Below are 16,686 nucleotides of genomic sequence, written 5' to 3'. Positions count from 1 at the left end.
GGTGATTCCTGTGTACCCTTTCGAGTTGAGTTGATTGGTGCAACTATGTCATATGGCCCTGTGAAGCAGGGGTAGCATTATGCAGATGGCTGTTTCAATGAATGCTCGTTCCACCCGTGATGAACAGGTCTGGTTGTTGATGAAATATAGTGATAGCTAGATTGACAGATTTTTTATTCATGCACCGATTGTCTTTATATGTCAACTTTGACTGGAGTAGGTCCAATAGTTCTTCAGATATTGTAGTAAACGTCGGTACCTTAAATTACCTTCCAGACTATATGTTTGGGTACATCTTCCCAAGGCAAGGGAGGTAACTGACTATAAAAGTCCAGACTCCCCCTTACCGAACTAGGCTGGTATTATGGAGTTGTATTTTGGCTGGACTAACGAGTTTATGCACAGTCCAGTCAGCATCATGCAAGGTGCTCCTATAGATATACAATATAGATCTTGATTATCGATCAGATCGTCTTGACTGGACGCTGCCATTTTTTCTGAAGCAAAGGCAAGTGATATGAGAGATGGAATCTGATTGGTCAATAGGAGAGGCATAGAAGGGACATAACTCGTAATAGCCACTGGCTGCACTATAATCGAGTCCAGAAATTCCAGCCTAGTTTGGCAAGGGTGGAAACTTGACTTTTATAGTCAGTTAACTTTCTCACCTTGAGGAGACGCGGTTTGGATAATACATTGATTTACAACTGCAAGCAATTCATTTGATGATGATGAACATGATGATGAGGATGAGGATGATGATAACAAAGTTACTTTTGAATAGTGACATCACAAGCTACACTTCAATAGATTTATTGAAAGGGTTGAAGTGTCATGTGTATTATTTGTTATTTTATCAATGCTGACCTGTCACACTACCCTGTCACTTTTTGCAGCTTTTTTTACAGCTTTTTTTACATGAGGTAGGACTGGGTTTTGTTGGAGCATTTAAAAAATAATATTCTTGTCATATTTTTACTTGTTTGCAGTTTATTAAATATGTATCATTACTACATCAGTATTCCAGTTTCTTTTAAAGTTGAGTTGAACTGTTTGTTGCAACTGAATGAGAGGTGCTTTTTCTGTTTGTTTTTCACATTATAAGAGCCATGTTAGAAGCTAGCATTTGCTTTATGCATGTGTGAAGTTAAGATTCAGTAAAGTTTATCTGTTCTTCTAAACCTAAACCAAGCATTGTATTTCTACTATTAAGTGGGGGCACTGGTGACCCAGTTGTCTAAAGTGCCACGATTCGCTGTGCAGAGTTTCTTCCCTTGGGCACGCCAGAAACCTATGATTGTGGGTTCGAATCCCGGTTCTTCCCTTATGTTTCTAGGTTTGTCAGCACCATACCCATGCTCGAGGGTTTCACCAAAGTGGTAAACCTCTGAGACCTGCATCACTTCGGGCTTTCCTCCCACATTAAGCTGACACGCCGTGATATAACTGTAATACTGTTAAAAGCGGTGATAGACCCAGCTCACTCACTCACTCACTCCTATTAAGTAGAAGTGGAATGAGGTATACTTTCTGGTTCGGCCATCACTCCAGGCTGACATGTGTATGTCATCGAATCCTGCAGTGACTTGCATTTATTTGACTATTGTTGTTCCTCAGCTCACACATGGCTGGCCCCTGTTCAGGAATTGGATCCTTGCATTATGACTACTGCAACACATTAAGCACATAATTATGACATTGTGGATAGTTGCTCATAATATTAATCACTGGTTTCTGTCTAGTCGAGACTTGATTATTTGCAAACCGCCATCATATTTATTATTATTCTAAGTAATTTATTTTTTTTAAACAAATTATTAAATGTCTGGTTATTTTCAATCCCCATTCTTTCATTTTACCTCATTACTATGAAATTCACGAAGCTAGCCGGGTTGTCTTGACAAGTGCTTTCATGTGTAAACAGTTAGATGATTGATCAACCTGGAATTCCACATTGCCCATATCTTCACAATTAGTTTTACTGCTGCCTCCTGTAACTATGTTAACTGTGTTTCAGGATGAGAGTGAGGACTATGTGGCCCACATGTGGAGGCGAGTTGCCCTCAGTTCCAAGGAGACGATAGAGCAGATGTCCTCCTACCAGTATGCAGTGGAGGCTCTCAATGTAAGTGGCCTACCATCAGCAGTGGAGGCTCTCAACGTAAGTGATCCTACCATCAGCAGTGGAGGCTCTCAATGTAAGTGACCTACCATCAGCAGTGGAGGCTCTCAATGTAGGTGACCTACCATCAACAGTGGAGGCTCTCAATGTAAGTGACCTACCATCAGCAGCAGAGGCTCTCAATGTAAGTGACCTACCATCAGCAGTGGAGGCTCTCAATGTAAGTGACCTACCATCAGCAGTGGAGGCTCTCAATGTAAGTGACCTTCCATCAGCAGCAGAGGCTCTCAATGTAAGTGACCTTCTAGTATGCAATGGAGGCTCTCAATGTAAGTGACCTACTAGTATGCAGTGGAGGCTCTCAATGTAAGTGACATACCATCAACAGTGGAGACTCTCAATGTAAGTGACCTTCTAGTATGCAATGGAGGCTCTCAATGTAAGTGACCTACTAGTATGCAGTGGAGGCTCTCAATGTAAGTGACCTACTAGTATGCAGTGGAGGCTCTCAATGTAAGTGACATACCATCAACAGTGGAGACTCTCAATGTAAGTGACCTTCTAGTATGCAATGGAGGCTCTCAATGTAAGTGACCTACTAGTATGCAGTGGAGGCTCTCAATGTAAGTGACCTACTAGTATGCAGTGGAGGCTCTCAATGTAAGTGACCTACTAGTATGCAGTGGAGGCTCTCAATGTAAGTGACCTACGAGTATGCAGTGGAGGCTCTCAATGTAAGTGACCTACTAGTATACAGTGGAGGCTCTCAATGTAAGCGATCTACCAGTATGCAGTGGAGGCTCTCAATGTAAGTGACCTACTAGTATGCAGTGGAGGCTCTCAATGTAAGTGACATACCATCAACAGTGGAGGCTCTCAATGTAAGTGATCCTACCATCAACAGTGGAGGCTCTCAATGTAAGTGACCTACCATCAGCAGTGGAGATGGTCTAATTTTGCAGGTGTTATGTGTATCCCGTGGAACAACAGATGTATGTTGAATTTTCAGTTTCCAGTATTCTTAATTGGTAAGCATTATTGGGGTCCTCCCTAGCATGTGCACACCTTGCACCACATATGTGGTCTTGCAGAATTTGTCCCATAACTCCTTCAGTCATTATGCTGCCATGGTAATGAGTATGTTTGTGTTTCAGAGCCCCAGCAATGAGTGGCTGAAGGTGGACTACCTGATAGAGTTCGGCCAGTGGCTGTATGTCAATGACTTCCCCCTGCAGGACACCATAGACCAGATAGAGTGGGCCATAGACATCCTCCTCAACATCCAGGCTGGTGGAGACAAGCAGGAGGGTGAGTCATAGTGCTCAAATGATGAGGATCTTTACTCATAATATCAACCGCTAGATTATCTGGACCAGACTCAATTATTAAGACTGCCTTCATTCAGCTGGAGTGCATCATTTACAACAAACTAACAAACAAATCACATGATAAGGGGGTAAGTGTGGCTCAGTCATCTAAAACACAACAATTTGCTGTACAGAGTTTCATTACTGTGCCATGCATGGGTCTGCAGATCAAAGGTTTGAATCCTACTGTAGTCTGTTTCTAAATTTGATGATTATTTTTTCACTTATTATTAGTGTTTCACTTATTGTGTGATTGTTATTGTGTTGTCATCACTGTTGAAACTGTGTGATTCAATGTATTGTCAACATTAGATGCAGGTGAGAAGGTTGCAGCACAGAAAAGTGACACAAAGAAAGCACAAATGAAAGGTGAGAAGGTCTTCACTAGAAGGTCATGCTGCTATTTCACTGTGTGGGCCCAAATTTAAGGACCTCAGGACCCGCCCTCTCCTACTACACACACCCCCCCCCCCCAAACTTCAGACACTGTTAAGAACGATCTTGTGATCTTGGATTATGAAATTGTTTGCTATTTTTTTATTTTTTTAACTGTTTGATGACTGTTAAATTGTGAATTAAAAGAAATACATGAAACAATGATTGTCTTCTCAAGTGTTATTTTTTTAGCAGCATCTTCATCTTGGTAAAATTATTAAAAAGTAGAACTATGTTGAACAGAGATAAATTGTTAAAAAGTAGCAGTATATTGTAGTGCATAATATTGTAAAACAGAATTTCAGTGTTCACAGTGTTCACTGTAGCCTCTTTCCAATTAGGGATACTAGACTTGGGCAATATCGCAATCAAGTCATGCAAACACTTTTGGTATGTCTGCTCAAAGTTTATGATGTGTATGTGAGTCTAACAGGCATTGATTGTGCCCTAGTTACAAAGCAACTCTCACACATGACACTGACGACAACATCTGGACTTAAACTGAAAGCTGGAAACAGATCATCTAGCATATGATCCCTCCTTGATTTGTGAAGAAGTTTAGTTGCATTTTCATTTTGTTTAATTGTTTCATCATAGCAAAGCGAGAAAAGAAGAAGCCTGGCAAGTCATCAGCAAAGGGCAAGACTGGTAGAAAGTCCCCCGAAGGAGGGAAGAAGACACCAGACACCTTGAGTAAAATGTCTGATGTGCGTAGTGATATCAGTGACAGTGACAGTGAGATCAACCCAGCGGACTACATCCCTGTTGTCAAACAGGCAGAGATAGGTCAGTACTGGGAGACAAGGGTTGTACACCTCATAAGGTGTTCCTTCTATGAAATATGATATATTTGGATTTCTACTTCAATTTTAATGATATGAAAGGATGTCAACTATTTGGATCTTTACTAAAATTCTGAAATGTATTTTCACAATATGACTGCTATTCTTTTTTAAAACATGTTTTGTTGGTCATGTGTACAGAGCTGTACCATATAGTTAAAATAACATTTGTTTGGTCAGTTTGACATTATGAACAGAGAAGTGTTGTTCTGTATATATCTCATTTACATGTGACAGTTCTAGTTCTGTGGATGCTGTTGGGCTTTCTTAGGTTCAGAGGATTAAGACTATGGATAATCTGAGATTTGTTTGTCATGTTTGAGTTAATATACTACAAGTTCTAAATGTAAGACCATGTAAAATTATTGTTTCTTATAAGAAAGTTAGTTTGAAAATGATCCCCATGATCAGACATGTGTCTGTTGTTAGAAAACTAATTAAAAGTTGTGAGCAACCATGGCGGCATATTTCAGGCAAGGAAAGATAACTCTTCCATTAAGATCCTTACAATCTTGACAAAAATTGAACAAACAAACAAAAAACAGGTTTTCCGTGGACAAAACCAAATACCATTGCTTGTCCTGAGAAAGTTTCATTCACACTGAATGTTTTAATGACCTGCATAACGATAGGAAACAGTTTGGTTATCCCATCTGGGATTCAAACCCACACTGCCATTGTGAGGTATCTAATTGCCGGTAAAAGCACTAGAATCTGTACTTTACTAAGAAAGTGTTTTCCCAAATATAACATTTGTTACAATTTTCACCACTTTCCAAATGGCATTGTGTGTTCATTTTAACGTGGGAGCTGTGCCAATTTACACTTGTCAGAGGGGCACACAAAGTATGTGATCTAGACTGCTAGTTATCAGACTTTCATTTTGTGGAAGCCTCAGTGGCTGAGTGGGTTAGATCGCTGACTTTATGTGCTGGCGATTAGATGGCTCACTGAGGCAGTCTGGTTCGAATCCTGGATGGGACTCAACCCCAAAAAGTACTAGAATCTGTACTTAACAAAGAAAGTGTTATTCCAAATATAACAATTGTTACATTTGACCACATTCTAAACGGCATTGTGTGTTCTTAGTCTGGTTACCATTTTAACATCTGACGTCTACATGACATTACCTAATTACAAGCTCATAGACATTCTTTATGTGAACATTATCACTTTACTGTAATGGCTGCTAATCAGTGCCCAGTAAAAAACAGTACACTTACCGGTGCACATTTATCTGAGGATCTGGTGTGATTGTTACACAGGTGTGCTGCCAGCCAACCCTGCCCTGACCATCGGTGACCTGACAGACATAGGTCAGCTGGATGCCCTGATCAGGGCCCATGTTATACTTGCTGATGTCCACGGGAGGAACTCCCCGGCCTATGCTGATATCTGCCTCATGGCACATGGCTACTTCATGCAGCTGTGGAAGGTGGGTGGGAGTCGGGAGTCAAGCGCCCACTTTCCTTAAATTACACAGACTGCTCCATTCATAACTTGGCATGACTTTAGAAGCTAAGGATTGTTTTCCTCTGTGCAAATTCTAATAGGAACATTGTTATCAAAATGGCTACTACTTCTCATACTTCTAATGATTGATATTTCAAAACACAAAAATATTTCTATTTTTTTAACATACCCGATCTACTCATTTTGCTTTTCTGAATGTTAAAAATGTTTCCAAAAGACTGTTACCTGTATATCATGCCATATATCCAGATTGCTGTGAGAATGTATTTCTTTAAACATACTTTTAAATGGCTTCTGAAAGACATCTTTTATGAAAATATTTGGCACATTATATGATGTCTGCTACTCTACAGATTTGACTGTTGATACTGTAGGTGTGCATGTCTGCTGCCGGACCGGTGATGAAGGAACTGGCTAAGAACCCCCCACCAGAGGCTAATGCTGCAGCAGGGAAGAAGTCTGCTAATGCCAAGAAGGATAAGAAGGACAAGGAGGTGAGACTGAGTAACTTGTGTGAGGGGATGTGGTAGGTTGCACTGGACGACACCTGGGTAACTTGTGTGAGGGGATCTGGTTTGTTGCTCTGGACGACACCTGGGTAACTTGAATGAGGAGATGTGGTAGGTTGCACTTGACGACACCTGGGTAACTTATGTTAGGGTGTGTGGTTGTTTGCACTTGACGACATATGGGTAACTTATGTGAGAGGGTGTGGTAGGTTGCACTGGACGGCACGTGGGTAACTTGTGTGGGGGGATGTGGTTGGTTGCACTGGACAACACAGGCGTAACTTGTGTGAGGGCATTTGGTAGGTTGCACTTGATGTATTCTGGGTAACTTGTGTGAGGGGATGTGGTAGGTTGCACTTGATGTATTCTGGGTAACTTGTGTGAGGGGATGTGGTAGGTTGCACTTCATAACACCTGGGTAACTTGTAGATGGGGATGTGGTTGGTTGCACTGAAAATGTTTAGAGTGTTGATATGGGAAGAATTCACTCAAATAAGAAAAAAAAAAAAAAATATTGGAAGTAAGTCTCCATGAGTTCAGAAGTGCTTCCAAAGGAGGCATCTAAAGGCAAAGGTCCACATTCAGCTGTCTGTATGACTCATCTTCATCTTTTCCCTGTATTCCTATCAGGTTCCGAGGGAGAAGCCCAAGAGGAAGGGTCCCCTGGATGCTCTGCCCTCCACAACAGAGGAGTGGGCTGTGTATGATGCTCCTGATGAGGTAGACACACACTTGATTGACGTTCCATTTTGAGAGAATATAAATATTAAGTCAATATATATACTGAGATTCCAATATCTGTACCCTAAGGTGAACTGCTTACCCAAACAAATTCCTTGACTCTCATTCTTTGATTCTTGATGGATTATTAACAAAAATAATGCTAAAAAACAACAATTGTGCAAGCCCTGAATCAGAAATACAAGTTCTTGTTTCTGAAGTGCACAGTCTCGATCACACTTGCGTATACTTCTCAATCTTGACATGTACATGTGTTAAGACTAAGAGACCATACAACAAGGATTATAATCGATGACAGACCCCCAGAATATCCCCTGTACTGTATAGCTGTGCTATGATTCAGTAACTGTCTTCACTTATTGAGGTCAGTGCATATCTGCCTCAAAGTCTAACACTTAGATGGCTTTACTTTTAGTCAATCATGAAATTAACCCTATAGTCACTGATATTCAGTACAAAGGCATTGTCACCTATTTAACATTGGGAATGTGAAGTGATATCAGACAACAACCTTTCAGGTCCTGGAAGCCTTCAAGCAGGAGACATTGAGCAAGACTGGCATCACTACTGAAACACTGCAGAAACCAGTAAGTTGGATTCAGACTGGAATATTGTTTCATTACACGTTTGTACAGAAAAAACACAAGCTAGGAGAACTTTGAGAAATTAAAGTATTGAAGTACCATAACTTGCAGTGAGAAGGTGACTGGACTCCAGACTAACCCCAACTACCCCCTCCGTCTATAAATTACATGGGAAAAAAAGAGAGCAAATTAACACAGATTAAATATTTTGCGGCCATTCACCCTTGTGATTTAGTGAATATTCCAAACAATGCTGTAGTGGTTCAATTACATATTTTGTAGAGATGACAGAAGAGCATATGTATTTTTGATATTCAAAGCAATGTCATTGTTTTGCTATATGAATCTTGCAATAAAGTTTTACAAATTACTTCTTGGAGTATTGGGGGTGGTCGGGTGGCCTAGTGGTTTAAGTGTTCCCTCATCACGCCAAAGACCTGGGTTCAATTCCCGACATGGGTACAATGTGTGAAGCCTATTTCTGGTGTCCCCTGCTGTGATATTGCTGGAATATTGCTAAAAGCAGCGTAAAACCATACTCACTCACTCACACACTTCTTTGATTATTGTGATATGTACTTTCTGAAAGTGAATCCTATAGGAAGATCCAACCCATTAATATTATTGTAAGTCAATCTATACAATAGTATTATGCTCCCAGTGTTTGTTATTTTGGTCGAATTCACTTTGTGCACACAGACTGACTGGACTGATGCTGACTAGTCACTAAGGTGTAAAGTGTTATTCACTCATGACTTCTTTGCTATTCCAGATGTTGACTCTTGAGTATTTGGATGCTCTGATGAAGATGCTCCAACAACTGGGCTATACCCACCTGTCTCTCCCCATCCTCGCCTTCCAGGACATGTTGTCCAGGAGCATCCTCCCCAACAATGCTCTGCAAGTGCTGGTGCATGTCAGGTAACCTTGTCTTGGATGAAGCGGTTAGGCTAGTTTGAGTGAACCAATACATCGGTGCATGAGGTTTTCATGTGATGATATGATACACGATACGTTTTTTTCTGTATTGATACAAGACAATACACTTGCTGAAATAAATTACTCACTATTTGTTTGATGACCCCAGGCGTTTTTGTCAGTCAGATGTGTTGTAAAATGTGCTGTAATTAGCGTTTCAAGTTCACTTCTACTAAATATAGCCACTACGAATATACAGCTAGCTTTTCCTTTGGAACCTGCTCTGACATATGTTTTGTTAAGAAGTTTCCATTTCGATTTGACGTAAATGTGCGTATCGCAATACGTATCGTTTCGTAACTTATGTATCGTGATACATATTGTATCGTGACCTTGCTGTATCATTTCACCCCTAGGCTAGTTCATGAAGTGTTTGCTAATTACATCGAATATCCAGGTTGATTCCCAATAATTAATTTGGGTATCCTTATTGAGCTCATTTTGGGGGAAACTCCATGAGGATTTGTTTAGAATAGATCACCAGTAACCTTCGTTTGTCATAAGAGTTGACGAAATAGATTGGTTTGTCAGGTTCTCGGACTTGGTTCATTGTGTGTCATGACCCAACAACGTGGAACATTGCACGTGATATCAATCCCTGGTTGTATTTTGACACATCATTCTTTGCATTTGAATTTAGAAGAGAGTATGTTTACAATTCAAAAAGATACTTATAATGTATCTTTAAATGACTTTGAGACTGAAGTATTTTTGATGGGATGCTTGGCTAGAGGAGACTGATGTGTTTTTATGATGTCCAGGAGTATAGAGGTGTGTCAGCAGCTGGACCTCAAGGCCGGTGTCACCTTCCATGACAAGATCATCTCCCCCATACAGATCAGTGAGGAAGACCAGGCTCAGTGAGTGTTGTACTGTCTGCAGTGTAATTTTACGGTCATCATTTCATATTTTCTCAAAATGTTGCATGTGACTGGGTTTATTAATTGTCATTCTCAACAAATTCTCTAACAGTACGTTCATGAACATAAAGACACTGAGCTGTGCTGGACAGTGCCAAACTGTGCTGACCGCAGGGCAAGCACTACAGTCACTAGACCGTGGCGAAATTGGTTTTACGACCAAGCGACGATAATTAACTGCATCTGATGCTACTATTTATTACATCAGGGGAGTTTCAGTAAAATGGACGGATTATATTCATAACATATTTGGGCCTGACCTTTTGTTTATCTTGATTTTTCTGATGAGCCTGCCCCCAAACCTTTTAGAACTACCAGAGACCATATACCAATAGTGTCTCTGGAACTACAAAAGCTATAGGTGTGTCATTCAAATATGTGTTGTTTTCACCTCTCTTTTTGTTTGTTTCTTGTCATAACTTTTGTTGCAAGAGTTATCGTTCTGGAAAGTAGCCTCAAGTCCTCCCTGACACTAGTTGTTGTTTTTGTTGCTCCAGGTCCCGTGAGGAGATTGCCTTCATGAAGGAGAAGCAGACACAGGTTGCTCGCGAGGAGATGAGGGTCAAGGCCACTCTGGCACAGCTGGCACATGAGGCTCATGCTCAGAAACGTGGCCCCACGCCTCGAACACCGGGCTTCAGTCGAGAGAAGGTATGTCATCCTAATGCAGCCTTTCTGTACGTCACATAGATGAAACATCAGGCTGCTAAAAAAAAGTTAGTTGTATTTTAATTCATTCATGGTTTAAAATGGAGATTTTTAGATTTGTAACCATTTATCAAAATTTGAAATAAACACGGTTCTTCTCTTCAGGCATCTGGCGAAAGGAAATTCTTGTGTATGGAACTGTAATTATTATTATTGTTATTGTTATTTCATATAAGCTGGAAGAAGTTCATGAGACCGAATCCCATCTGGGTAAGATTCTGGGAGCTGTCACCTTCCGTGATATCTGGGCTGACACAGCAGAGGTTCTCATCAGACAGGTAATAGCACAAGGCAAATCAATTATTGGTCCTCATCAGACAGGTAATAGGACAAGACTAACTAACTGGGGGTCCTTATCAGACAGGTAATAGAACAAGACTAACTGGGGTCCTCATCAGACAGGTAATGGGACTAGACTAACTTGGCGTCCTCATCAGACAGGAAATAGGACAAGACTAACTAACTGGGGGTCCTTATCAGACAGGAAATAGGACAAGACTAACTGGGGGTCCTCGTCAGACAGGTAATACAACAAAACTGACTAATGGGTCCTTTTCAGACAGGTAGCAAGACAGGGCTTACTAACTCATTAATGTCTTGAGTACTTTATTGTAAACACTTCAATTTTTTCTTATCATATTCATATATTTTCAGGGATTGTACTCCAGAGCCAGAGTATTCTTAAATGAGGCGATCATAGCTGCAAAGGTGAGATACATCCTGCACTATATCTACGTGAACTGTATCATTTACTGTATCCAAGGATAAATGTCATAGAACTGTTGTGGTATTTCTTAAAATTATGGTTAGGAACATTGCAGTCTCACATTACACATCTGCTTACTCATAACATGTGTGCCTTAACTTTGTGAAACAATCAGATTTAGTATCTCTTCAACACATTTAACTTGCAGCATCTTCTTGTGTAAGAAGTTTAAATTATGTCAAGATATTATTACATATGGTACAAGGAGTCCCATTAACTCATGCTTTCTGTATGAGCTGACTAATATGAAGAATGATGTTCATAGTGTATAACCTGGTTGCTTGTTTGTCGGTGTACTTAAACAATATCAATTGTTGCTCAAAGCTGGTTCACCAAACCCACGCCTTGATATAGCTGGAATATTGCTGTGAATTACATAATACACTCACTCACTCACTCACTCACTCACTCACTCACTCACTCACTCACTCACTCACTCACTCACTCACTCACTCACTCACTCACGTTTTGTCTCAGTGTTACCCTGTGTCAGTCAGGTGATATTCCATATGTATTGTGTCCTAAGGCAGAGTTGCATCCCTTAGTCATGCCAGGATCTGCTGAATATGGGTTTAGATCCAGGTTTGCCCTGAGAATGGTACATTGTTGGTCATAAATACACCTTTGCTGTTGTATTTGATGGAAGCGCCACTTTGGACTTCCATCCCACTATTAGCTGAAATGCGGAAATAGATTCAAAAGGTTTACTCGCTACACAAGACAAGTAACCCGTTCTTGTGTTGATGCTGCAGGAGTTCAAGGACAAGCCTCTGGAAGCCCGGATTCTGTACCTGCTGGCTAGACTGTCATACGAAGAGGCTCAGTACGGCCAGGCAGTCAACCTGTGTAGGATGGCGCAGGTGAGACCTAGCCCGTGTTGCAATGGAGACAGGAAGATGGTTCTGTTTGAACATAGAAAAAGGAATCATGTACTTAAACCTTATTGCTACTGTGACCAAATATAGAAAAAAGGTGCAATTGTGTACCTATATTTTTTGTGTCTTATCTCCCGCTACAAAGTTGAAGGGGGATATAGGAATGGGTACTGTTCATCAGTTCTTCCATCCATCTGTCACATTTTGTTTCCAGGAGCAGAACTAAAAAATCATGAGAGATATCTTAACCAAACTTGGCACAGAGATAGGTCTAGAGGTGAACTGATGCCATTTGATAGTTTGGGTTTCGAAAAAAATTATTTTTCGAGTTTCCATAGCACAGTGCTCGTTTCTGGTTGGCTAATGCCTTGCACACAACCGGACATGTCATATTGGTGGGGGATATGAGTATTTCATGCTTGTTAAATGCATGTGTATTTTTGAGAATTTATCTTGAATGAACGAAATGCAGTTTGGCATCCTGACGCTATCACTGCTGATTACTTCTTCAGGACACACATGGCGGAGACGAGATGTTCTGGTACAACACCACTGTGCTGATTGTGGATGCTACACTGCATGATTATGAGAACAGACAGGCTAGGAGAGCGGTCAGTATTTACAGAAATACTCATTGAAACACAAAGATATGTCATGTTTTTCTTATCTGACAGTTGCAAATTTGTGGAGAGTTAAAGATATCATTCAAAGGCAGATCCAGCATTTTTAAAAAGGAGGGGTCAGATCCAGCATTATTAAAAGGGGGGGTCAAAATATCAAAATCCTCACTCAGTCAGTTTTACTGCCTACAACATACTACATTTGTTTTTCAAAAGGAGGAGGGGTCCGGACCCCCTGGACTAAGATTTCTGACTAATCCTATATAAGAAAATATTGATCATTAACTTGATCCCGAATATCAAATTTCTTTTACTGAAGAAAAATGTTGTCTTTTAAAAAAGCAAGTTACTCTGCAGATTCAGTGCTCTCCTCAGATACCAGGTATCAATGTATAGACATGTCACCTCCAACAAATACTCGGATGTTTTTCAAGACCTTAGAGACCTGATAGTTTATACAGATAGGTGTTTTCACATTCGATCAGTTCAATGATGTGTTAGAACTTGTGGGTGCTTAGTCATTGGATATCGTCTTCAAACTTTTCCTTCTATTATTGGCATAAAAAATGACAGTAACAACAATTTCCAGAGGCTGACTCTTAAATATTCTTGAGGAGGCAGTGTTGGCTCAGTTGTGTTCCCGAACCATACCAGGATCTGTTGATTGTTGTACTCAGGGGTTTTGGCCCAATAATGATTTCGGGGGTTATTCGCGCCGTACCAGGCCTGTGGTTTTCTCCAAAGTTGTAATCATGTACAACCTGCGTCACATTTACCTCTCTGTGGTCATTGTTATAACTATCATTTAGCTCTTACAATAACAGAGGCATAAAGACTTAGTGAGAATACACAGTATCAAGTAACACTGCACATTGCGGCAGCATGATGCGCTGAGCAGGAAGGGGTTGTCTAAATATAATACTGCATCTCTGTCACTGTAATCAGCGTTCAGTCACTTATAAACAAGAAGTTTGCTCAAAAATATATAAAAGTACTTTGGAGTTAATTGAAAAATTTGAACCACTTCCAAAATATTTGTCTTGGCTTAATTTTGGGAATAATTTCATTGCAAATTCATTAGGCGATGGCTGTGGTCTGCGGCAGCAACCACATTTTCGGAACACAGATGTTAGTTTTGTAAAACATTCTCTGATTGGACTATTGATATGTGCGATAGTCAACTCATATTGTAGTAATAGAATAGTAGGCTTGAAGAGGCATGGGTGGAAACTAAACCGTTACAGGCTGTGGACAAGCTTGCGTCCGGAAGATGTGTTATGACATACCTTGGCATATTTGTTTTCCTGAACAGGCCAGGAAGATCCTACTGCACAGTCTGAATGAGTTCACCCAGGTGTATGAAGAGAGACCCAACAGGATGAATGTCACTGGCTACATACTGGCTGACCTGGAGGGAAGGTCAGTGCTGCTGCTGCTGATGCTACTAATGTCCTAATGTGTTACCAGTCAGAGAAACATTTAGCTTGCCAGTCTGCTTCTTTGGGTGTCTACCTGTCTGCTCCTTTGCATATGTATCTGATTTTGAACAAATGTCCTAGATCTTATAAAATATGGTCTTATTTCTTTTATTATTATTACAACTTGAACTTGAAACAGATATTAAAAATGAATAATCAGAAGCTTGAGCATTTGGTGACGTGTTCATTCCAACCAATTTTCCAGGATTATGCAGTTTTGACGCAATTTCGCTTAAGTTATGCAAAAAAAAGTATCAAATGCGTTTATCCTGACGCAACATCATTGCTCCTAATTTCATTAAAATATAGTGTTTTTCCTGTCTGTGGTAGTCTAGTAATCATGGTAATAGTCTGACTATCATATGTGAGCGTGGTAACCTATGTTTGACTGTTGCTAGGTTGGCGTGTGTCCAGGCTGACATCCTACTGAAAGAACATAAGAATGTCAACAACCCTCAGATCATGAAAGGAGTACTCTCTGCTTGTGAGGTGAGTAAACTGTTCAGGTAATTGAATTAATTAGTTAGTTATGTCTTACCTTACCTGACGCTACACCTATAGGCCCTCCCAGACTCTGTCCTCCTCCTCCGCCTTACCATTTGGCCCAACTGTATACACTACGTCTGCTGTCATAAAGTGAAGAGTATGAGGGAGTAGGGGCCAAGGGGGATAACTCATGGATGCCGAGGCACAGGCTGTAGTCTTGTTTCAACAGCTCTTTGTTCAAGTACTGTGACTACGGTCTGTTTGTATAAGGTAGGGAAGCTTAAGTACTGTGTAGCATCAGGTAAGTATGAAAACATTACATTTAATCAGAAATGCTCATTATTGACATTCTTAAATGTTGCGAATCAAAAGAAAATTTGTTTAATAAGACAATCCCAGCACTTAAAAATGTCTATATTGTGTTGTGCTGTGAGTTAAAATTTGCAAGAAAATATAAAGTTTTTTATTGAGGCATGATGAATTTGAAGTACCTTTGCGATTACATCACGAAACATGTTATCACTACAGTCACTCCCCATGGGGATTCCAGGCCCCGGGAAATGATGCTTTTCATACAAGGCTACTTATTAGTTAAGATGGCTCGGGCACTTGGTCGATTACTTACCATCACACACAGATCGCAAGGGACGTTGGCCATTACATTGATCACTGGCTTGTCTTGTCCAGACTTGACTATTTAGAGGCAGCCATCATTTAGCAAACAAACAAACAAACACTTCAGTGATTGTAAGTATCTGTGTCTGGCGTTTTCAGAAATTTGAGAATGCAACTGAGAAGTTGCTTCAACTCCAATACAAAGAGGAGGCCCTTCCGCTGATGAAGAAACATGCCTCCGTCCTCCGACATCTGGCACGAGAAGCTCTGGAGAAAGATGTTGCTCATACGTACTACCTGCAGGTTCAGACTCTTCTTTCAATTATTACATGGTGTATGGACTTGTTTTCCAAAGCAAAGTGAAGATGGTCGTAGAGAAACCAACATTTCAAAATCATTTCTTTCTTTCAAGTGAACTCTTAACAATATTGTTGATTGGAGGATAAAATAGGAATAAGAGCAATAAGTTCCTGAGACTACTCATTAAATTAGACGAAGGGACAGGAAAGAAGTCTAATTCATCAATTGTGCAATTTGGGCTTGTTTCGATTCATAAACAAAGTAAATAAAACAATAAACACATTAGCCAACGCTCCTCCAAACATACCGTTGATAAGTCAGATAAGGGAGAGAGTATTGCACACAATCATATTAGTGATGGATCTCGATTGTCTCTGTTAACATGACCTGGTATATCTTCATCAAATGTATTACATAAATCTGTATAAACAAGACAGTTTTTCAGAACATGAGTCGGTCTTCACTGATGCTTTAATTACAATTTAAGGATGCAGAGTCTGGATATAATGGCAGTATTGCTGACAAGTTAACAGTGTAAAACCACATCCATTTACTCCTTGCATGATATATTATGACCCTGTGGCTTGAATTGAATAGATTATCTGTTTACAAATCTGTGTTTTTTAAAACATGGCACATATTCTGTTCCATATAAATATTTTTTGTGATACTAATGGGTTAAAATTTGTTAGTTTGTGAAAATACAGCTAACTCATTGTACTGATGTTCATGGACCCAGCCCTTGCAGGGATAGATTTAACAACAAATTTTGTATGTTGCCAACAGGGCTTGCTCCTTTTAAAAGTTACTGGCCCTTCTCCAAACTACTTGGCCTGCAACTAAATGGTCGAGGCCACTAAGTGGCCA

General features: G+C 40.2%; 1 protein-coding gene across 5 annotated transcripts in view; it reads left to right on the top strand.

Annotated features, from left to right (window-relative positions):
* LOC124119570 (cilia- and flagella-associated protein 46-like) overlaps positions 1-16,686 on the top strand; it is a 93,809-nt gene that overhangs the window by 38,458 nt on the left and 38,665 nt on the right. For 4 of the 5 annotated variants that reach the window (XM_046482122.2, XM_046482121.2, XM_046482120.2 and 1 more), the window contains 18 exons: positions 2,018-2,125; positions 3,277-3,430; positions 3,802-3,858; positions 4,522-4,710; positions 6,032-6,201; positions 6,614-6,733; positions 7,379-7,468; positions 8,008-8,076; positions 8,846-8,994; positions 9,813-9,911; positions 10,469-10,622; positions 10,856-10,957; positions 11,334-11,387; positions 12,198-12,305; positions 12,833-12,931; positions 14,253-14,359; positions 14,817-14,907; positions 15,679-15,822. In XM_046482122.2, coding sequence (XP_046338078.2) covers positions 2,018-2,125; positions 3,277-3,430; positions 3,802-3,858; positions 4,522-4,710; positions 6,032-6,201; positions 6,614-6,733; positions 7,379-7,468; positions 8,008-8,076; positions 8,846-8,994; positions 9,813-9,911; positions 10,469-10,622; positions 10,856-10,957; positions 11,334-11,387; positions 12,198-12,305; positions 12,833-12,931; positions 14,253-14,359; positions 14,817-14,907; positions 15,679-15,822 — 2,064 coding nt within the window. Of the gene's footprint in view, positions 1-896; positions 924-2,017; positions 2,126-3,276; positions 3,431-3,801; positions 3,859-4,521; positions 4,711-6,031; positions 6,202-6,613; positions 6,734-7,378; positions 7,469-8,007; positions 8,077-8,845; positions 8,995-9,812; positions 9,912-10,468; positions 10,623-10,855; positions 10,958-11,333; positions 11,388-12,197; positions 12,306-12,832; positions 12,932-14,252; positions 14,360-14,816; positions 14,908-15,678; positions 15,823-16,686 lie in introns of all 5 variants that reach the window. The other variant, XM_046482119.2, reaches the window with a different exon arrangement.

The sequence above is a fragment of the Haliotis rufescens genome, unplaced genomic scaffold (genome assembly GCF_023055435.1).
Source record: "Haliotis rufescens isolate VD_foot unplaced genomic scaffold, xgHalRufe1.0.p SCAF_12, whole genome shotgun sequence".
In the NCBI taxonomy this organism is placed as follows: domain Eukaryota; kingdom Metazoa; phylum Mollusca; class Gastropoda; order Lepetellida; family Haliotidae; genus Haliotis; species Haliotis rufescens.
The sequence above is the reverse complement of the archived record's forward strand: the minus strand, read 5'-3'. Positions and strand labels throughout refer to the sequence as shown.